At 44.2% G+C, this 21,414-nt stretch overlaps 2 protein-coding genes across 2 annotated transcripts in view; one reads left to right on the top strand and one right to left on the bottom strand.

The window, feature by feature from the left end:
- EIF3A (eukaryotic translation initiation factor 3 subunit A) overlaps positions 1–14,436 on the top strand; it is a 32,675-nt gene extending 18,239 nt beyond the window's left edge. The window contains exons 12-22 of the mRNA XM_069567261.1: positions 249–596; positions 1,030–1,134; positions 1,211–1,324; positions 2,659–2,781; positions 3,295–3,448; positions 4,007–4,191; positions 7,188–7,276; positions 7,839–8,584; positions 11,170–11,389; positions 12,290–12,489; positions 13,219–14,436. Coding sequence (XP_069423362.1) covers positions 249–596; positions 1,030–1,134; positions 1,211–1,324; positions 2,659–2,781; positions 3,295–3,448; positions 4,007–4,191; positions 7,188–7,276; positions 7,839–8,584; positions 11,170–11,389; positions 12,290–12,489; positions 13,219–13,442 — 2,508 coding nt within the window. The 3' untranslated portion in view covers positions 13,443–14,436. The remainder of the gene's footprint in view (positions 1–248; positions 597–1,029; positions 1,135–1,210; positions 1,325–2,658; positions 2,782–3,294; positions 3,449–4,006; positions 4,192–7,187; positions 7,277–7,838; positions 8,585–11,169; positions 11,390–12,289; positions 12,490–13,218) is intronic.
- A 2,582-nt stretch (positions 14,437–17,018) lies between these two features.
- NANOS1 (nanos C2HC-type zinc finger 1) lies at positions 17,019–19,017 on the bottom strand. Its single transcript, XM_069567262.1, has one exon. It carries the CDS (start codon positions 18,717–18,719, stop codon positions 17,844–17,846), a length of 876 nt encoding a protein of 291 aa, XP_069423363.1. The 5' UTR covers positions 18,720–19,017; the 3' UTR covers positions 17,019–17,843.
- Between the last annotated feature and the right edge of the window lie 2,397 nt (positions 19,018–21,414).

Raw genomic sequence — 21,414 nt, 5'->3', positions numbered from 1 at the left:
GCATGGTTCAGATAAAAATTGGCCTAGCAGATAAAGGTTCTTCAGCTATGTCATTGCTGTTAAAGACTTTGAATAGTTGTAGCATCATAGTATTTGGTGCTAGAAACCAGTAGTTGAATAATGTCATCTTCTCTTTTCAAATGCAAGTACATGTTAGGATAATACATTAGGAGTATGTAGCAATATTTTTGGTCTCGGATACTGTGGTATGTCACTTAAAGATATTTTTAATGCATTTGTTCTTGAAGCAAGAGAAAGAAGAACAGCATCAGTTGGCTGTTACCGCATACCTTAAAAATTCACGGAAAGAGCACCAGCGTATCTTGGCTCGCCGTCAGACAATTGAGGAAAGAAAAGAGCGGCTTGAGAGTCTGAATATTCAGCGTGAGAAAGAAGAACTGGAGCAGCGGGAAGCTGAACTCCAGAAAGTGCGGAAGGCTGAGGAAGAGAGGCTGAGACAGGAGGCAAAGGAGAGAGAGAAGGAGCGGATCTTACAGGAACATGAACAAATCAAGAAGAAAACTGTTCGTGAGCGTTTGGAGCAAATCAAGAAGACAGAACTGGGTGCCAAAGCATTCAAAGATATTGACATTGAAGTATGTAGCATATTAATGCATTAAAATTCCAGTTTTATTCAGGTCTCTTAGAAGCACAATTCTTTACCATTTATTGGTTTACTTTGGGTTTTTGGTTATTTTGCTCAGTTTGATACAGCTATTAATAGTTCATTAGTCTATGAAATAAGCATTTGTTTGTTGACTCCACAGTTTTTAGTCACTGTTGAAATGGAGTTTGGATACAGTAGAATACAGGAATAAGAAGTAGATGTTATGATTACATTGTTTTTCCTCACAAGTAAGCCTGTTTTAAAACATTTTTGTTGCCTGAATTTACCCATTGTAAGCATATGCCCTTTTGAAGTAAAGTAATTTAGGATCCATTTCTAGGAAGGAGTGGTGCTCCATATTGACTGGTATGCACTTTTATACTCTTATTAATTAATTGTGGTACATTTCTGTTACTTTTCAGGACCTTGAAGAATTGGATCCTGATTTCATCATGGCTAAACAGGTTGAACAACTGGAGAAAGAAAAGAAGGAACTTCAGGAACGCCTAAAGAATCAAGAAAAGAAGGTAAATGAAAGAACTGATGAACTTAAACATGCCAAGTTAAAGGAATTTTTCTAACATTTGTTTTCATGATACTCAGATTGACTACTTTGAAAGAGCTAAGCGTTTGGAAGAAATCCCCTTGATAAAGAGTGCTTACGAAGAACAGAGAATTAAAGACATGGATCTGTGGGAACAACAAGAAGAAGAAAGAGTAAGGCTTTAATTTAATTGTAATATTTTTAGACTGTAAGCAAACTATAATAAAGCCAGTAATGGGAAAAGGGTTTCAAATTGATTTTTGTATTATTTTGCCAGAAAGTGTATTTTAATGGCTGTATACAAACAGGTTGGTAGACATCTACAAAATAGAGATTAAATAATGAAACTTGTAAAGTACAAAGGATAGATGAACTTTATTTTTTTTTTTTTTGAAAACTGCTTTATGGAGATATAATTCACGAAATTAAAGTGTGCAATTGATGTTTTTAGTATATGGAATTGAGCAACAATCTGATTTTAGAACATACCCCAGAGGAAACTCCATACCCATTAGCAGTCACTCCATTTTCTCTGCACTCTTTCAGCAGCCACCTAACTCCTTTCCGTCTCTAGACTTGTCTGTGGGTATTTCTTACAGACGGAATCATACAGGCTGTGTGTGTGAGACTAAACAGCTCCTTCAGTAGTTTTATTTGTTTATGTGTACTTAAACAGTACAAAAGCAACATTTGCAAATGCTTATAGTGGCCAGATTTGTAGTAAAAACGAGTGACCTCATTTTGGTTAAAAAAGAAACCATAGGCAGGAGACAACATATATCTGTGGTGGCTGCCTCTTCTTGGTTTCATTGGATTGTTGTCATTCTGGGCCTAGTGTTAACCATCTTTTCCAGTTTTCTTAGAAGTCGCAATTTGTGTGATAATTCTTTTAACATGAAATTAGAGAAAGCTTGAGAGGATTTGCTGCTTTTTTTAGGTTAATTTATTGAAACAAAATTTAAAAATTTTTTTTTTGGCTTGTGCCTCATGGCATTTGGGATTTTAGTTTACTGATCAGGGATCAAACCCATACTCCCTGGAGGGGCCAGAGAAGTCCCTCCAGTTGCTTTTAAAGAAGAAAATACAGTAATAAAGCCGTGAGGTATCTGTTGTTTTGTCACACACATTTTAGTTTTTCCTCCATAAGTTTTGTGGTTGTCTTTGTCCAGTCTCTAAGTCCTGTCCAGCTCTTTGTGACCCCATGAACTGCAGCCCTCCAGGCTTCTCTGTCCTTCATTATCTCCAGGAGTTTGCTCAGACTCAGTGTCCATTGAGGTAGTGGTGCTATGGTACCGTCAGGTTAAAGCTGTTTCTTACAGATGCCCCAGGTCTTTTTTTATTCATCTTCTGTTCCTCATTGTCATCCTAGGGAGCTGTTGGTGTGGCAGAATGGAGGGGGCAGAGGAGATGCTTATACTTCTTCAAGCATATCTGTCAGAAATTTGGGATAAATTAATCATCAGATAATGAGCACTTTGAAATTTAACTTTGTATCATGTGTTTGCAGATTACTACGATGCAGCTGGAACGGGAAAAGGCTCTAGAACATAAGAACCGGATGTCACGAATGCTTGAGGACAGAGATTTATTTGTAATGCGGCTCAAGGCAGCACGACAGTCTGTTTATGAGGTGAACTTCTTGGTTTCAGGGAAACCTTTATTCATGAGCTTTGCCTTAAGGGTTCTTCGTGTGGTGGTACATTCTCTATCTTGAGCTAACATAATCATCATTCAAATAACATTTTAATAGAGATGTCTTGAAATTATTTCCTGGACTTAAGTAGCCATCACTATAAACGGATTTTTTCTGAAGGTGAAAATAGACTGCATTAAACTTGCTTTTGATATAAATTTTTGTTCTTTGATTCAGAAAGAGAAAAAACTAGATCGAAAATCCGGCTCTTAGACTCTGATTTAATCACTTTATTTATTTTGTATAAATAGATCCACTGTGTATAGATAATACTGTCAATTCAAAGTTTTAACCATTTGACACAAAAACTTGTTATGTGGAAATTTGATTTTTAGGTTTGTAGGTTGCTTTTTATGGGTCCACCAGACTTAACCATGCTTTTGTAACTTACTGCCATTTTGTAGCCCTTGATAGTTTGATTCCTTTCTTTTGGTGATCATTCCATTACAGGAAAAACTTAAACAGTTTGAAGAGCGGTTAGCAGAAGAACGGCATAATCGCTTGGAAGAACGTAAAAGGCAGCGTAAAGAAGAACGAAGGATAACCTACTATAGAGAAAAAGAAGAGGAAGAGCAGAGGAGGGCAGAAGAAAAGATGCTAAAAGGTAACTAGTTGGACTGAGACTGGGGCTATACAGCAAGGCTGATAATAGGTCTCCTCTGTACAGCCTTACTTAGGAAACAGGAATGTGGAACCAAGGCGATTAGCTAACTAGTCCTCAGGTTCTGACAACCTGACTTAGTTCTCTGCAGTGTGTTACCTGTGAGGGTGTTAATGTCCTCTGCCAGCCTATTTCAATGATGTTGGTGTTCTTTCACAAACTTTGCCCTCGTATTATCATTGTAGTCTGTATAGTATTAACATTTATTGAGCAAAACGTGCCACGTGAAGTTTCTCAAATGATGCTTTTTGTGGCATCACAGATGCTTAGGTGTTGGGGTGGGATTCTAATATCTTTCATTGTGTTGAGTGGGATAAGACTTGTTTTCTTGAATATTTTCTGATATTCAAGTTTAGCTGATTGTAAACTATTTTAAACTTTTTAAAAAGAATTTTTTTCTACACTATGCTGCCTCTAATACCAGAAAAGTAGACCTATAGTATAGCACCGATGGAAACGTGTGGGTGGGAGGCACACTTTATAACCTGATGTGTCATGCAGAGCGAGAAGAGCGAGAGCGGGCTGAGCGTGCGAAGCGTGAGGAGGAGCTACGGGAATACCAGGAGCGGGTCAAGAAGCTAGAAGAAGTTGAAAGGAAAAAACGTCAGAGGGAGTTGGAAATTGAAGAAAGGGAGCGTCGTAGAGAGGAGGAGAGGAGACTTGGTGATGACTCACTTTCTAGAAAGGTAAGTACGGGTGTCAGTGCTATGTGAAAGTGAAGTGAGGTCGCTCAGTCGTGTCCGACTCTGCGACCCCATGGACTGTAGCCTATCAGGCTCCTCCTTCCATGGGATTTTCCAGGCAAGAGTGCTGGAGTGGATTGCCAGTTCCTTCTCCAGGGGGTCTTCCCGACCCAGGAGTCCCAGGTTTCCCTCATTGCAGGCAGACGCTTTTACCATCCGAGCCACCAGGAATCAGCCAGGTCTCTGCATATCAGAGCTGTCTGCGTGTGTCAGTGTCTGGGCATGGTGTTTTGAATCACATCGTTCAGATTTGATACTGCTTTATCTTTCCAAAGACGGAGGGTTCCTAAGGAGGATGGGGAGGGGATTAGACTTGTCTTAGCAAGCTGGGATTTTATAGGCTTTAGAGTACTTGTCAGGAAGAACTAATCCCATGGAATTAAGTATTTGATGAAAAGTAACACAGTCATATGGAAGAGGAACTGTTCGGTTCCTTGAAAGGAGTTGCTATGATGTAAGGGTCCTCAAAGATGAATTTGTGGAACCAGCCAGTATTCAACATCCCTTGATAGAAATGCAGTCTTAGGCTCATAGCCAAATCTTTTGAACTAGAATTTGCATTTTAACAAGATTACCAGGTGCTTCAAATGCTGGTCTAAGTGTTTATTTTTAATTTCCATTCGTGTCCAAAGCGACCAGTGCTTCTGATTTTATCTTGTATAAAGAGGGTATCTGATACCTTCTCCTTGCAGTAGCTTTGTTACCTCCTTAAACCACATTGTTTCAAACCCATCCCTCCTTTCTGTCCCTGTGCTCCTGCCTTATTTAATTCAGCTGGTTTCTTTTGCCTGTATTACTTACAGGTCTTATCCCTGGTTGTCATCTTTTCCCCCAGCCTCAGACCTTCATCTATACTGTGGCTTGCTTGGTTTTTCATAAAGCATACTTGATTGTTACCTCTGCTTTCGGTTTCAGACCTTCCTTTGGGTCGTACTCATTGCTTGGAGCCCAACTAAATTAAACACACCTTAGCAGCTAAGGTGTGTTTAATTATGTTTTATATTTACTGTTGTTTCATTAGCTTCATCAGTCACTGTTTTCTTAGTCACTTCTACTCTAGCTATTCTGAGCTAGTGTTAGCTTTTATTGCGTCTGTGACATCTGCCTGCATGCTCTTTGTTTTTCCTGCAATGTGTGCTGCCCTTTAAATGAAATACTGCTGTTTTTTAAGGTTAGTGGTGAGTAGCTGGAGGGTTTATTGCTGGAGGGTTTACGTCTCTGAACCTTCATCTGTGCCGCACCTGTATCAAATGCTTCCCTTTATTGGAGGGTCTGCTCCTAGTTATGTAGCCTTCAGTTTGTTTTATAATATATGAATGGATTTTAGTTTTGTTAATTTTGTTGGTAATTATTATGAGTGTTCTTTTCCTATTGGGCACAGAGGGGGGGTGTGTGTGTGGGTGGGTGGGTGTGTGTGGGTGTGTGGGTGTGTGGGTGTGTGTGATTTGCTACATCCTGTTAATTTAGTTCTGAAGCAGATGAGGTAGACCACCCATGGTTATGGATTTCAAAGGTTTTTATCAGTTTTTGCAGTTCTGTGTTCATCCTTTGTTGCTGTTTCTGTTTTGTTAGCGCCCCCTTCCCTTTCAGTTGGAGAGTGTTTAGTTTTCTGTTCACGTTTAACATGGTAGCTAACTGTGGTAACTAACTAGTGCTTGTACCTTTATTCCTGACATTTGTTTTGGCATTTATGCTTTTCTCTGCTGTTTTACCATCCATTCTTTCCAAAGTCTAAACTTACAGTCTGTAGATTTTGAGAACTCTTCCCTTTCTTTAGAACAAACAAAATGTGCAAAACAAAGAAAACAAGCACTGCTGTGCTTAGTCACATCTGACTGTTAGTGACCCCGCAGATTGCAGCCCGCCAGGCCCCTCTGTGCCTGGGGATTCCAGGCAAGAATACTAGAGAGGGTTGCCATGCCCTCCTCCATGCTCTCCCAACCTAGGGGTCGAACCCAGGTCTCCTGAACTGCAGGTGGATTCTTACTGACCGAGCCACCAGAGAAGCCCAAAGATGGAAAGGCTTAAGGCCTGTTTGTCGCGTGTAGTGGCACCTGTGTTCGTCCTGCAGTTGTGTCCAACTCTGCAGCCCCATGGACTATAGAGAGCTGGCCAGGCTCCTCTGTCCATGGAATTCTCCAGGCATGAATACTGGAGTGAGGAGCCATTCCCTTCTCCAGAGGAATCTTCCCAACCCAGGGGGTCTCCTGAATTGCAGGCAGATTCTTTACCATCTGAGCCACATCTATTTAAAGGCTTTACTTAAATGTGTTGCCTCCAATGCATTTAAACAATGTTTTCTATTTAGAATTCTCTTATCAGTTTTACAACTGCATTGGCAAGGTGATTTAGTTTAAAATACGTTTACACTATCTTTTCCCCTTTGCATGTAAATTTTTTGTTTTGTACATTCTATATTTTATTTTTGTGTATGCCTCACAAGAGGTTTGGTTTTTCTCTCACAGTTGCATAACGGTTCATTGGTTTAGCCAATTCAAAATCATCCTCCTTCAGAAGTTGAGAGACCTGTCAGTCCTAGTACTTAGTGGGAAGAGGGTTCTTGACAATAGTCTTGATCTTTTTAGTTCAGTAGATATTCTGCTGTGTTCCTAGGAAGCTCTGAGAAAAGAAGTTCTAGTGTTTCACCAAGTCTTTGTTTAGCTGTCTAAGCTTAGGTCTTTGCTGTTCACCCTTTCTGGCATGTGTGCCCCGTCAGTCAGGACTCAGTTTACGTAGAGCATATTGAATTGTCTTAACTCAGGAAGATTTTTTCTCCTTTTCTCTTCTTCTGGCCTTTCAAAGTCCTATTCTTTATCTCCTTTAATGTTTCAGTTATTTTTTTCTTCTCTTTGTGTTATAGCAACTAGCTCTTTGAGGTTCCAGTTCAATTTCTATCAGCGATGTTGCTAATGTAGTGACTCTCGCTTTGCTCATTGCAGGACTCTCGTTGGGGAGAGAGAGATACAGAAGGCACTTGGAGAAAAGGACCTGAAACAGATTCTGAGTGGAGAAGAGGCCCTCCAGAGAAGTAAGTAGAACTAAGGAGAAGAGACTAATCATAGGTCCTGTTAGTATCTTATTAGTGTTTTTCTAATTTGGCATATTTTGTGGGGGTGGGGAAAAGGGAGTGGTGAAGAATTGTATGCATACCTATTATTGGAATGTTTGTCATGGTTTACTTCAGTGCTGCTGTAATTACATAGAATAGATATCTTGGAAAATACGTGCTTTAGGTTTTTCTTTTATTTTTAATTTCCTAAACTAATGGTATTGAGGTTAGAGTATAGTGAATGGTTTCATAGTATTTTTCTTGTCGTTTTGAAAGCTGGTAGTAATAGATTCAGAAATTGCTAAGGCATTCCTCATAAAGTGCAGATACCTTTAAGAGGCAGTTGTCTGCTTACTGGTTTATTTTGTTGACATAAACTTTTGGATTTTGTGTTTTTGTGTTTTTTTTAATTGGAACATACTCTTATAGGACTAAGATTAGTGAATTTACACTTTGGAAGTAAGTAAAATCATTGCCAAAGAGATCATGTACTTTCTTAAGAAAGAATACTCTTAAAGGTGTTTGGCTTGTTACTCTGTAGGGAGTGGAGACGTGGAGAAGGGCGGGACGAAGAGAGACCTCACAGAAGAGACGACGACAGACCGAGGCGCCTGGGGGATGATGAAGAGAGAGAGTCCTCTCTTAGACCAGATGATGATCGCATTCCCCGACGTGCCATGGATGATGACAGAGGCCCACGACGTGGTCCTGATGAAGATCGGTTCTCTCGCAGAGCGGCGGACGATGACCGGCCTTCTTGGCGTAGTGCAGACGATGACAGGCCTCCCAGACGAATTGGAGATGAAGACAGGGGTAGCTGGCGTCACGCAGATGACGACAGACCACCTAGACGAGGGCTGGATGAGGACAGAGGAAGCTGGCGCACGGCTGATGAGGACAGAGGACCCAGGCGAGGGCTGGACGAGGACCGGGGGCCGCGCCGAGGAGGTGCAGACGATGAGCGTTCGTCCTGGAGGAATGCTGACGATGATCGTCCCAGGCGGGGCCTGGATGATGACCGGGGTCCCAGGCGGGGCCTGGATGATGACCGGGGTCCCAGGCGGGGCCTGGATGATGATCGAGGACCTTGGCGGAATACAGACGATGATAGATTTTCCAGGCGCGGTGCAGATGATGACAGGTTTTCCAGGCGCGGTGCAGATGATGACAGGGGGCCTTGGAGAAACATGGATGACGATCGGATCTCAAGACGGGTTGATGACGATCGGATTCCCAGAAGGGGTGATGATTCACGACCTGGTCCCTGGAGACCATTTGTCAAACCAGGTAAAATTGTGGTATTCGAAAAGCCAAATTGGATGCTTTATATGTATTTACAAATGCTACCTGAAATTTTACACCAGCTAATCCCCACTATTCTGTAGAGAGTAGCAGGTTATTTCAAAGAAAAAACACAGGTCTCAAAAGGACAACTTACATTTTGATTGTTAAGTAAGATGTGTTCCTGCTATTTCAGGGCTTTGAGGTTCTTCTTTCTGTGCTTGTCCGTAAGTATCAGTGTTTTTCAGGATCCTTCCTGGACTGGACTCCTTGTAGAAGTAATGAAAAATATTCTTATCATTTGTTTGTACTCTCATCAACCATGGCATTGTGTTCATGAGGGGAGCCCATTTCCTTTCTCTGTCTTGGGCCTGTTCATCCTTTCATACTTTTGTTTCATTTATTCAGCTATGCTGGGAGAAGGCAACGGCACCCCACTCCAGTACTCTTGCCTGGAAAATCCCATGGCCGGAGGAGCCTGGTAGGCTGCAGTCCATGGGGTCACTAAGAGTCAGACACGACTGAGTGACTTCACTTTCACTTTTCACTTTCATGCATTGGAGAAGGAAATGGCAACCCACTCCAGTGTTCTTGCCTGGAGAATCCCAGGGTCGGGGGAGCCTGGTGGGCTGCCGTCTGTGGGGTCGCACAGAGTCGGACACGACTGAAGTGACTTAGCAGCAGCAGCTGGGACTAAGTTGCCGAGAGCAGGATCTTGGTGGCATGTGAGTTCTAGTTCCCTGACCAAGGATCGAACCCAGGCCTCCATTGGGAGTGTGGAATTTTTATAGCCGCCGGACTACCAGGGAACTATTCCGCCTTCATAATTTTTATTATTCTCGAGTAATTGTGTACAGATCTATGCCTTCATTACTGTCTTGCCCAGATGACTTTTACCCATACCTTCAGACCTGTGTTTCCAACTTTTATGTAGCACCTCGTCACTGACACTTCAGACTCAACCTATGAAAACAGAATTCCGCCCTGCCCACCCGCTCTCCCCCAACCCCGGGGGGGGGAAAACACATATACACGTTTCTCTTCAAGGGCATCACTGTCCATCTAATTGTGTAAGATGGGAGTTCTCCTTTACTCTGCTCTTTGATCCTTCTGGTATCTTTTCAATGACTGATGTCTTTTCAGTAACTTATTTTAAAAGCAGTTTGAGCACCTGCCTGCCCCTTAGCCTGAGTGGTTTCTGTTGCATACTCGTGCTTCTTCTCACTTCGTTCCATTGTGAAGCTTTGTGACTTGTGGGTAAACTTAACCTTGCGGTGCTTTATGTAACATGGGGATAAAAGCATAGTTGATTCTCATTAATTCATGATAATTACATTTTTATAAAGTCAGTGAATACTGAACCATTGCTACTAAGGGAAATACTAGGTTAGGTTCCTGTTTTTTCCTGAACCCTCTGGTCAGTTTTTTCCAGCCAGTCAACACATAACCTTGTTTTAACTTTCTGTTTAAAGATACCTCATTTAATGTACATTATTGATTCATTAGCATTGAACTCCCTGGCCAACAACACAGTCATTCATTCCTGGAAGAAGTTTTATCTAACACCTGTATTTTCTCCCTAAGTCATGTCCATTGCCTTTTTGTCTTTGGGAGAATGCTGGGGGTAACTGAAATCACTAAAAAGAAGCGCAAAAAAGTGGAAATGTGCCACTAAATAGGCCATTCAGAGGCTACTTATTTAAAGTAGGAGAGCTGCAGCCAGAAGACAGCATTGCCTTGTTTGAGCTCAGCTGAGAACAGGCCCGTCGGGTGGCCCAAATATTTCACCACTGGCTACATGCCTTGTACATGGCTTGTGAACGTGCTGGAGTGCTAATTTTGGAATTACAGATTTTTAGCAAGTAGCAAATTAGCAGGTATAATAATCTACTTATCTCAGAGCTGTGGATAGGATTGAAAGAGCTAATAATAGACGGTTTAGACTAGTGCTGTAGCCCACCGGAATATAAATGGTAGTGATGATAATTGTTGGCCTTGCAGCTATAAGAGATTTTCATCAAAATAATCTGCTTCCTTTCATTTCCTTTCGTGTGTGTGCCAGTGCACTTGTGTGCACACATTTTCCCTAGATTGGGACATCGCACGGCTAAGTGAGATACTGAGCAGGGCCAAAGGCTTTGTCCTTATTTCATGACTTTATGGTGGTAAATGGTAGGGGGCAGGATTGTGAAAGGAAAGAGTCTTTTTAGTTAGGTTTTGAAAATGTTGAAAGATATAAGTGAACTCATAATTGGGGCTGTGTCTCTCAGATCTAGATCCTACCCCTCACCCTTGAAGTTCTCTGCTTAAATGAGTTGTCTTCACTGTCAGAACAGGTTTACAGATTTTTATACCTGAAATCTCTGCATATGGAACATAAAGTTCCTATGTGTTATATGTTAGAAAAACAATAATAGGTAGTCAAAATAGAGGAGTTGGTTCTGTGAAATGAGGTAAATGCATTTAGTTTTTTAAAATTATGTTAGAATGTCTTAATTAGCCATTACAGAGGTGATGGATTAACATCAAGATTTGTGGTTGCCAATCTGTTTCTTGAGTGGAAATTTTCATTTTGTTTTTTAAAAACCTAGGTGGATGGAGAGAGAAAGAAAAAGCCAGAGAAGAGAGTTGGGGTCCACCTCGAGACTCGAGACCATCAGAAGACCGTGAATGGGAGAGGGAAAAAGAGAGAGACCGAGATAATCAAGATCGAGACGAGAACGACAGGGACCCGGAGAGAGAGAGAGACAGAGAGAGAGAGAGAGACAGAGAGAGAGATGGTGATCGAGATGACCGCTTCAGACGGCCAAGGTTTGATACTCTGGTTAAGACTGTGGCCTTACGGTTAAAATTCCTTTAATGTCCTATGCATTCCCAGCTATTTTTGAAAAACATGCTCCCCCCTTGCATATATTTATCTAGTAGAATCATAGATTTTTAAAAATTTAGAGGTCATCTGATTGAACCAGATTCCTCTCTTCAAGAGGGGACAGGCAGGCTGGCACTGTCTGTAGGTTGTGTGGCTCTATGGTGGTGGAACCAGTCTAGGTTCTTCACTGTCCATTACTTTTGCCTTGTGGTTGAGGTCCATTTATTGCTTTTAAATTATTTAAAAGCCCCTTTGCTTTTTTTTAAGAGTTCTGGCTGGCTTCATCTGGTCAAAGTGGCTTTGTACTAACCTAATCTAGATCAGCACAATTCAGTACAGTTTCCTGCAAGGATGAAAGTGTCCTGTAGCTGTAATGTCCACACAGTAACCAGCTATCACGTTTGACTGTTGAGTGTTTGGAATGGGTAATGACTATTCTGTTGGACAATGCGGAGCCAGATGTTCTCATTTGACTTCATGCCTGAAGCATCAGTTTGAGGTCAACTCATGAGTTTAAGACTTCTCTGGTGGCTCAGATGGTAAGCGTCTGCCTGCAATACTGGAGACCCAGGTTCGATCCCTGGATTGGGAAGATCTGGAGAAGGAAATGGCAACCCACTCCAGTATTCCTGCTTGGAGAATTCCAGGGACGGAGGAGCCTGGTAGGCTACAGTCTATGGGGTCTCAAAGAGTCGGACACGACTGAGCGACTTCACTTCACTTCACTTCACGTGTTTAAAGTTTATTCCTGTTATTTGCTGACCTGGGTGTTATATATGCACTTAAATTTACCCATGTTGTCTAACGACAGACCTTAACGTGTCATTTGAATTGGCTTGCAGGGATGAAGGTGGCTGGAGAAGAGGACCAGCTGAGGAGTCTTCAAGCTGGAGAGATGCAAGTCGTCGTGACGATAGGGACCGCGATGACCGGCGTCGTGAGAGAGATGATCGCCGTGAGAGAGATGATCGCCGTGATCTAAGGGACAGACGAGACGACAGGGACCGAAGAGGACCGCCTCTCAGATCCGAGCGTGAGGAAGGTAGAGATGTGCTGTGTGACCGCTGGACACCGGGGAGCCATAGTTGATGAGGGGATTTACTGTCTCTTTAACTTCTGTGAACACCAAAAATAAGATGGCCAAGCATATCATTTATTCCATTTAAAGTTCATGGTCTTCACAAAGTTACTGGAGAAGGAAATGGCAGCTCACTCCAGTACTCTTGCCCGGGAAATTCCATGGACTGAGGAGCTTGGTAGGCTACAGTCCAGGGGGTTGCAAAGTCAGACAGGACTGAGCAACTTCAGTTTCACTTTCATTTTGTTTAAAATGACCATGGCACTTTTGCCTCAAAAGCTTTTACTATTTATTTGGTTTTACATCAAGGGTATTTCTTCTTTTATAGTATAATGAAATATATTTCACTTATTTGCTGTTGAGTCTTCAACAGGAGCCAAAAATTTTGTAAAAGATTTTTATCCAGCCAGATATTTGTCACCTTATCCTAAATTTTTTTAAAATTAGGACACTTAACAGGCCAGTGATTTATTGCTTGCAAGTTGGTATTTTTAAGTCTATTTTAAAGGTTTTTCAGAAATTGTATCAAAATGATTAAAATATATTTAGCTTTTTTTTTTTTTAGTGAAGATTATCATCTTCAGTACTGAATTTCTGAGTAATTTGAGGCATTCCTTTTGCTTTAGTTCTATTTAGTCTGAGCTGATAGAATACAGTACACATTTATTTTCTTTCCTTTTCTTTTAATTAAAGTAAGTTCTTGGAGACGTGCTGATGACAGGAAAGATGACCGGGCCGAAGAGCGGGATACCCCTCGTCGTGTTCCTCCCGCAGCTCTTTCGAGAGACCGAGACCGAGACCGAGAAAGGGAAGGTGAGAAAGAGAAGACCTCCTGGAGAGCTGAGAAAGATAGGGAATCTCTTCGTCGTACTAAAAATGAGACTGATGAAGATGGATGGACCACAGTACGACGTTAAGTCTCAATATAATGGATTCAAACTCATGTCTTTACATAGGTTTGATCACATTCAAGGATTATTATATTTGTGCTTCAACCAATCTAAATTGGATTCTTTAATGTCTCACCATAACACAAAAAGCATGAACTTGTATTAATCCTATATAATAGATTGATCAGGCACCGCATCCACAGACGGTTGGAAAACCACGCCATGTTTTTGAATTTAAGGTGTTGCATTATTTCGTCAATCATTTGTTTACAAAAAAGAAAAACTAAAAATAAATTTAAAATGAGAATTCTTCAGGTATTGAGTAACACCTGTATCTTGGTATAGAACTGATCTTTTTTCTTTTGATTTTGAAATATCTGGTATTAATTTGTAATGAAGTAAGGTTCTGTTATAGAGAATGTATCTGAAGTCTCTAAAACAGGGAGCTGAAACAGTTCTCACACCATTGAGACATACCTCTAGATATTTTGAGGTATTTACTATTTACTAAATTCAGAAGGTTTTTAGGTTTACTCTGAGTGCAGTAAACATTACACACATTGGATACAGTGGAGTTTTCGGTAGATTTTACTTGAAAGAAGGTGAGTATAAACCAACTTGTGGTCATTATTATAATGACGAGAATACTGCTGGAGTGTGAATCCAAAACAGATATAGCTTTTAAATTTTAAAGCATTTGGTAAACTGTGGCTGAGTTTTTTCTGTTGCCAATAGCAAACTGCTTTTCCATTTATGGAGAATTCATGCCTTTCAAGCATTTTAAATATGACAATATTTATAAATGTGTGGTTTGGAGAAATTCTTTAAATTCTTTTTCCTAATTTCCTTTCTCTTCAGGATAGATTCTTTCAATAAGTAATTTGTAGTAATGACTGTGTTGACTTCAATTTTGGAGTGTAGTAGCTATGTTAAAGATTAACTATTTGGTCTTATTGAAGCCAACACAGAACTTGCTGCTGTGTTTTTTCTTCAATGATAAATAAAACACTTACATAATTTGTTTTAGTGTTGATTTGTGGTTAGAGTTAGTGTTTCATATATAATGTTTAGCTTGCATGTTCGTTGAGTTTATTTCACTTGAGGTTTTACCAGTGGTATTAATTTTCTCACTGTTGAGTATCAAAGAAAATAACCTAAGTATAACAAAAAGCAAATGTGGCTAGGATATTTCCACTAAAGTGTCTTCCTCTGTTACTGGATGAACCTCTTAGTTTCCCTGTAAAGTTGTCCTGTCTGTATAGGGGGTGTGTGTGTGTAAAGTTGTGTTTCCCTGTAAAGTTGTCCTCTCTGTGTGGTGTGTGTGTGATGTACATCTTGAGTTTTCCCGTGAAATTAAAAGCATAATTGATTTCACAGAATGTTAATTGCAAATTTATAGTGGCTCTAGGCACTTAGATTCTTTCTGGTGTTGAGTAGAGGTGAGAATTACTCTTGGTGCAGCTGTGAGGCCAGAAGAGGGAGTATTGATGCTTTTTTATAAAAAAACTTTACCAAACGCAGCCTTTCGTTTTTGATGTTAATAATGATAGAACTCACTTTAAAAAAACGTTCAAATAAGTGAAAGTCTTGTGAAAAGAGGGCCTTTTGTAACAAGTGAAAACTTGGGACAGTAACCTGCTCTGTCCTTTTACTAGAACAGGATATACCTGGGCAGTCACATACAGGCCCCAACAGACATTCATTTGAGCCGATTTGTTTAGATGGCTGTCTGACGGTTAGGTTTCCAGGCTCGTCTGCAAACGACCCTTCCTCCCCAGACCCTCTCCCAGATGTGCTGTCCTCCCAAGCTCTGTGACCTGGGTGTTGGAATTGGAGCACAGGGCAAGGGCAGAAGAGTGTGCTGCTTGTGACCCTGCTCAGGGCCTCAGTCTTGCCCCCTCCCTCAGTGTTTATTCTGCATTTGTAGACAGGGTGTCATCACTGTCAGTATGGGTGGATCTGAGGGTGGAGTCAGCAGCCCAGAGAAGGTTCCACATCCCAGCGGTTGTCCAAAGTGGCTACTAGGGGGAGGCTGGCATCTATATGTGTGACATGGTTTGGCTGGACACCGACTTAAGATTTTGTAAGTGTAACTAAAATATACTGCAAATTAATGGAAGGAATGTTCATGTTGTAGCTAAGAACAGATGAGAAAACTAGGACTAACACTGAAATTTTTCTTTGATAGTACATGTTCATTTGTGGTACGATTTTAAAATGTAAGGTAGTCTGTGGCTGCACAGTTGGTAAAGCTCTTTTGAGGACTCCATACATCTTTTCCCAAAAATATGCAGTCTTTTGAAAATAAGTACTTTTGTCACTATTTTGTATACTTTCTAGACTTCAAAAAATTGGATTTCCTTTTAAATTAAGCTTTTCAAGTGCTTAAAACATGTTTCAGATTGAGAGTTGCTTTTAAATGTGTTAGAGCCTGTTTAGTAAACCTTTTCAGAAGAGAGTTCTAGAGAACTACTGACATTCAAAATACTAGAAGGTAAAGTTAGCTGCAAAACAGGCAAATGGCTGGTGGGGGGTGGGGTGTTGCTGCTGATAGGTAAGTCACCTGCCTAGTCCTTCCAGTCTGGAGAATGCACCCATCTGTTAATAGTGACTCTTGAAAAGGTAGAATTAAAGCAGTGGCAAGAGGTGACAGGAATTCATGTGACCTAAAAACAACCCAGAAAGCAAAACTCTTTTAAATTGATATGTTTTCTAGCAAAACTGAAGAGAAGAAGTTAATGCATGCTTTTGAGTTTAGGTATATTCATATATGAAGTTTTCTCATTTGGAGCTATACTAACAAGTATAGCTCTTGTTATAGTTCTTGACCAAGAAATGAATGGTTTGCCTGTGTGCCCCCGCCCCCTTCTCCCACCCTTTGACCAAAAAAGCTCATAGCTATCATGGCAGCTTCTTAGACTTTAAAAGAAGTGTTGAAATGAAGCAAATTTGCTGTGGAGGGAGGTAAATATGAAGGCAGCCTAATTTTTAATAACCTAGCTAAGCTCTCCTGGAACCTCTAAAGACTATAAATTTGTTGCTGTTATTTTCAGATAGTGATTTTTGTACATTTTAGATGACTTCATGTTAATTTCCATTTTTACCTTCTGTGTCTGTTCTGATGGTACATACGGTGTGGTAGGTTAAAGTAGAAGTCAAGCACCTTTGCCCAAGATGAGATTTAATCTCATGGATGAAAATCACTGGTGGGATTCCAGAATGGTTGTTCTAATGAGAATGGGAACACAATAGAGGGAGGCTGTGTTCCATGTCTTACCCCACCTACCCCCAGTCAGTTCCTTTAATTGTTACTTATACTGGTTTGACTTCTATGATGGTTTAAAGCTGACACAGTCCAGAGTGGAACCTTCCTGAACACCAGTTGTTCCATTAGCTCAAAGGATTCCATCTTACATTTAGAGCTCAAAGGATTCCATCTTACATTTAGTGTGAGAGGCAACAGCTGGAATGAGATTTCCACTATTTAGAGACCCTGAAATCGAGCAATTCAGAGTGAATGGAATACTGCACCCTTTTGATCTTAAGTACGACATATTGTTGAAGAACTGGAATAGGAAGGGGCATAAAGAAAAAGGCAAGTAGTAGAGTTAAAGGCAAGGTTAATGAATTCATATACTGTTACTGTATAAATACACAATTTTTTTTAAACAGCACCATTTTCAAGTGTATACACAATATGATTATAACTTGGCACTATTTTTAAAGGGGGAAAACGGTAGTTGCTCGTTCAGTAATAAAAAGATCTGGTACATACATGAGCTGTATTCTACCTGCTACCTACAAATTGTACATTTTATACATCTCCAACTAGGACAAAAACAAGCCACAAGGAGGGAACACCCACCCAAACTACTGTAAAGTATACCAAGTCTTCACTTAATGCTGCTACCAGGCAGGGCTTCACCTGGAATTATAACTGGGTAAGGACAACAGAAATATTACTTGTTTCAAACAATAAAATAGTCATTTTGCTGACACTCCATAAAATCGCCAGTTTTAAGTTCAGTTGAGAGGCTTTTAAAAAAATATTCTAGACCTAGTAAAGTGCCTCCACTCATAAAATTAAACATCCAAGATTAGATTGAGACAATTTCATACTGATGCGCATCTAAAATAGGTCGACGTATAAACAAACCACAGCGCCTCTAAGTTGCCACATTTCAGTTAGTACCCAGCCTTCACCGTCTGGATGTGCACAAACTAGAAACAATCAAGATTTTAACGTCTAGTCTCAACCGCTCTTCGACAGGAAAATACTCGGTACCGTTGGCTTCCTCTGGAAAAGCCAAGACGAGCTCCACACTCCCCCGGCAGCGAGGGAGAAATGGTGCGCAGACCAAACACGAGAGTGGGCGGGCGGCTACCCTGGTGGCATCAGGGGGCAGCAGCAGATGGGGATCCGGGCCCTTAGCGCAGCTTCTTGCCGGGCAGGCCGTCCCGGGCGCTGCGCGGCGGCGGGCGGGCTGCAGGCGGAGGCGGCACTTTGGAAAGCGGGCAGTACTTGATGGTGTGCGCGTTGTCGCCGCTGGCACCGCACAGGGGACACGTGTACCGGCGCAACACGGGGCACAGCACCCGCCCGTCGGGTCCCTTCAGGATGTGGGTGGTGTAGAGCGCCACCGCCTCCTTGTTGTTCCGGCAAAACACACACACCTGCAGCTCGGGTTTGAGCAGCCGGGTGGCGGCCGCCCCGTTGGCGGCGTGCAGCTTGGGCTCGGCCGCCCACGCTGGGGCCCGCTCCTCTCGCGGCGCTGCTTCGGCGGTGGCCGCGGCGGCCGCGGGTGCGCAGCCCAGAAGCACGGCAGCGGCGCGACCAGCGAACGGGCTCAGCTCAGCGAAACGCTCCTCCAGCAGCCCGGCCTCGGCAGGGTCCGCGCACAGCTCCAGCGCGCGCAGCTCCAGCGCGCCCCCCAGGTAGCGGCTCCGCGACCCCTGGTCGTCGCTGTCGTCGTCGTCGTCCTCGTCGTAGTCGGGCGGCCCCAGCGCGGGCCCCAGCGCCCCGGACCCGGCCCCCGCGTGGGGGGAGCAGCACGACGAGGAGGAAGAAGAGGGCGGGGAGCCGTCTCCGCCGCCGTCCCCGCCGCGGGCGCAGCCGAAGCGCCGCTCGCCGTCCACCGCCTTGGTGATGAGCGTGGCGAGTCCCAGATAGTCGTTCCACGAGCTGAAGGGCTGCGGGTGCGCCGGGCCCTGGGTGCTCACGTAGCGGGCGCTAGGCACAAGCGCCATGGGCGGGGGGGCGCGGCCGCGGCGGGGCGAGCGGGGCGCCCAGGGGAAAGCCTCCATGGGCGGGGTGCGGGCCGCGCGCGCCGCCTCCCCGCCGCCGGCGCGGGCCGGACGGAAGGGACGAGCCGAGCCTGCCCGCCGGCCTGCCTCGGGGTGGGGCTGCCTCGCCGCCTTTTATCGGGCCCCGCTCCTCCCCGCCCCGCGGCCTCTCCGCCGCGGCCCTGCCCCCTGCCCTCCCCCGCCCGGGCCACCTCGCCCGCGCCCGGGACGGAGGCGGAGCGGAGGCGGACGCGCGGGGGGCGGGCGGGCAGTGAGCGCGCGCTGCTCCGTCAGGCGAGGCTCCAGCACCCCACGCGCTGCGCCCGCCTCGCCAGCTGCCGGGCAGCTTTCATTCTGGGAGGGGGCGGACAGGCACCGCCTCGGGCCGCTGCGCTAATTGGCTGCTGACCAGAGCCCCCTGCGCCACGGGCGCCGCTCCGGACGGTGATTGGTGAATCCGGGGGAGGGGGCGTGCCCTACCGAGAAGCTGGGAGGGGAGGGGGATGTAGGGGAGGGGCGGCTGCTGGGGCCCGCCTTCGCCTGTTCCCCTGGTTTGGAACAGGTGACCAGTCCTGGCTCTCTCTCAGCCTGGGGGTGAGACCCACCTCCCAAGCTTTTAGTGCCCTGGGCCAGCCTCTGTCTTCTGAGAAACGCCTTCTCTCCTCTCTCCTTCTCATCAGCATCAGCAAGGAAAGATGTGGGGAGGCAAGACTTGGTGCGAGCTAACGATGCAGTTTTTAAGTGGGAGCCGCCCAGCAATCAAGTAACTTCCTTTTGCACAGCGTTTTGGAGAACTTTCAACTGAGTGGAATCCTCTCACAAACCTCAGGGAGCTTCAGAGAGGTTTTAGTTCTTACCTCGTAAGTAGTGGAAGGACACATAACTTTCCCACAGCAGCACTGTAGCACCTCCCAACAGGTGTTCCGAGACCAGGTGGTGGCCAGTAGCTGGTGAGACAGGTAGGGGTGAGGGCCTTAGGACAATGATCAGTGTGTGTGTTTCTAAGTGTGTGTAGCTCCTCACTCCCCGTTGCCCCTGGGGTGAGGTGACCGTATTGACATATGAGGTGTTTGTGCAATTGAAATAACAAAGCGTATTCAGGGGCCACTTCAGCGTCACCATTTAATACTTTGAAATGAATACTGTACTTTTGTAAAAACGGTGGAAAATAAATCAGAAGACTTTAGGTGGCTACGAGATGGTCATGCCCTTCCCAGGAGAAGGAGCAACAAGGTTTTTTAAAATATGGAAAGTAGGAAAAGTATTAGGTGGGAGGAGGGTTCCTGTAGGGTGCTGAGGGGCGGGGACAATGCCTCCTCTAAGCTGGCAGGTAGGGTTTTCCTTCCTCTCTCTGGAGGAGCTCTGTCTGTTGAAACAAGGGTTGGGAGACTGGTGTTGGCAGCTGTCATTAGTGGGTGGGTCTGGGTACGTCCCAGCAGGTATAGAGTGGCCCCGTAGGGATGCCCAGAACCTAGTGCTGGCTCGGGTTAACAGGGGAATGAATGAATGAGTCCCAATGCTCACAGTGAAGGGGATCTTTGGTATCATTCAGTCCGATCTTAACTTTACAGATGAAGAAAATGAGACCCAGAGAAGAGAAGGCTTCTTTACAACACACAGTGAATTTGTCACACTGCCAGAGTGAGGACTCAGGCCTCTTCATGACTGGCTTGGTGGCCTTCCCTCCACACCGTGAATCTGGAAGCTATTTCAGACTTTGAGACTGTCTGTGCGAGCATCAGCAGAAATCAAGTGTAGCACATGGGGGTACGGAGGAAGAGAAGCGAGATGGGGCCTTGTGCCTTTGGTATGGACCCCTGCCCTCAGGCATGATCCAGGGACCACGCAGCAGGGACAGGGAAGGTCTTGAGGCAGTAACGTGGTGCCTGTCCCGGCCACCTGTCTACATGCCGGGGTGGAAGTTATATTTTTCAGCCTCTTCCTCACCTCCTACTCCCTGATGGTTGATTTAAGTCCCCAAACCAGGCAGTGATATTCAGCACTTGCCAAGCTGGTTCCTTTTCCAAGTTTGTGTTGGCACTCAAGTTGAAAAGCTATTCCTTTATTTCCTCCTGTCTCCCACCAAAAATAAATAAAAGGGCCTGGCTGGCGTGGGGCTCCTGCAGAAGCGTGGTGGGTTTGCTGACACTGAACTTACCACGAGAACGCTGGCCCCCAGAGTGGTATGAAGAGTATTATTCTATAAATGGAAAATTCCACTCTGTTCTTGCAGCCTGCGTACTTTCAAGGTATGCGGGCTTTTCAAGCTCTGAAGACTGAGAGCTACTATTCTGAGAAAAATCTCTGCGAGCAAAGTTTAAAGCCACCAGCGGCTGAGGCCAGCCACTCTTGGTCAGACCAGAGAGAATGGCAACTAGGAGAGGCTTTCTTTCCTCATGTGGATTTTTTAGCCCTTGTGGATTTGCAGGGAAATAAACGCTTTTAAGTGAACTTGAATGGGAACAAATGCCTGGATCCGGAGCTGCAGCCTGGGTGGGTGGGATGTGGTAATCGTGAGGCAGATGTCCTGGGGAAAGCTGGCGGGGTGTGTCCTGGAGCCCTGGCTCCATGCTGTTTCCCCGGGGCTACTCACCTCATCTGCTGTCAGCCTTGCCCAGAGTAGGTGTTTTGCCCCGAAAGAGTGTCTGGAAGTGGAGGTCAAGGGCATGAAGGCTTCTTTTTTTTTTTGGCAGGGGTGAGGGTACATGCTGCACCT

The sequence above is a fragment of the Ovis canadensis genome, chromosome 22 (genome assembly GCF_042477335.2).
Source record: "Ovis canadensis isolate MfBH-ARS-UI-01 breed Bighorn chromosome 22, ARS-UI_OviCan_v2, whole genome shotgun sequence".
NCBI lineage: Eukaryota > Metazoa > Chordata > Mammalia > Artiodactyla > Bovidae > Ovis > Ovis canadensis.
The sequence above is the reverse complement of the archived record's forward strand: the minus strand, read 5'-3'. Positions and strand labels throughout refer to the sequence as shown.

What these genes read in the sequence shown, in the direction of transcription:
- NANOS1 (XM_069567262.1), bottom strand. Translation starts at nt 18,719, where the DNA reads ATGGAGGCTTTCCCCTGGGCGCCCCGCTCGCCCCGCCGCGGCCGCGCC.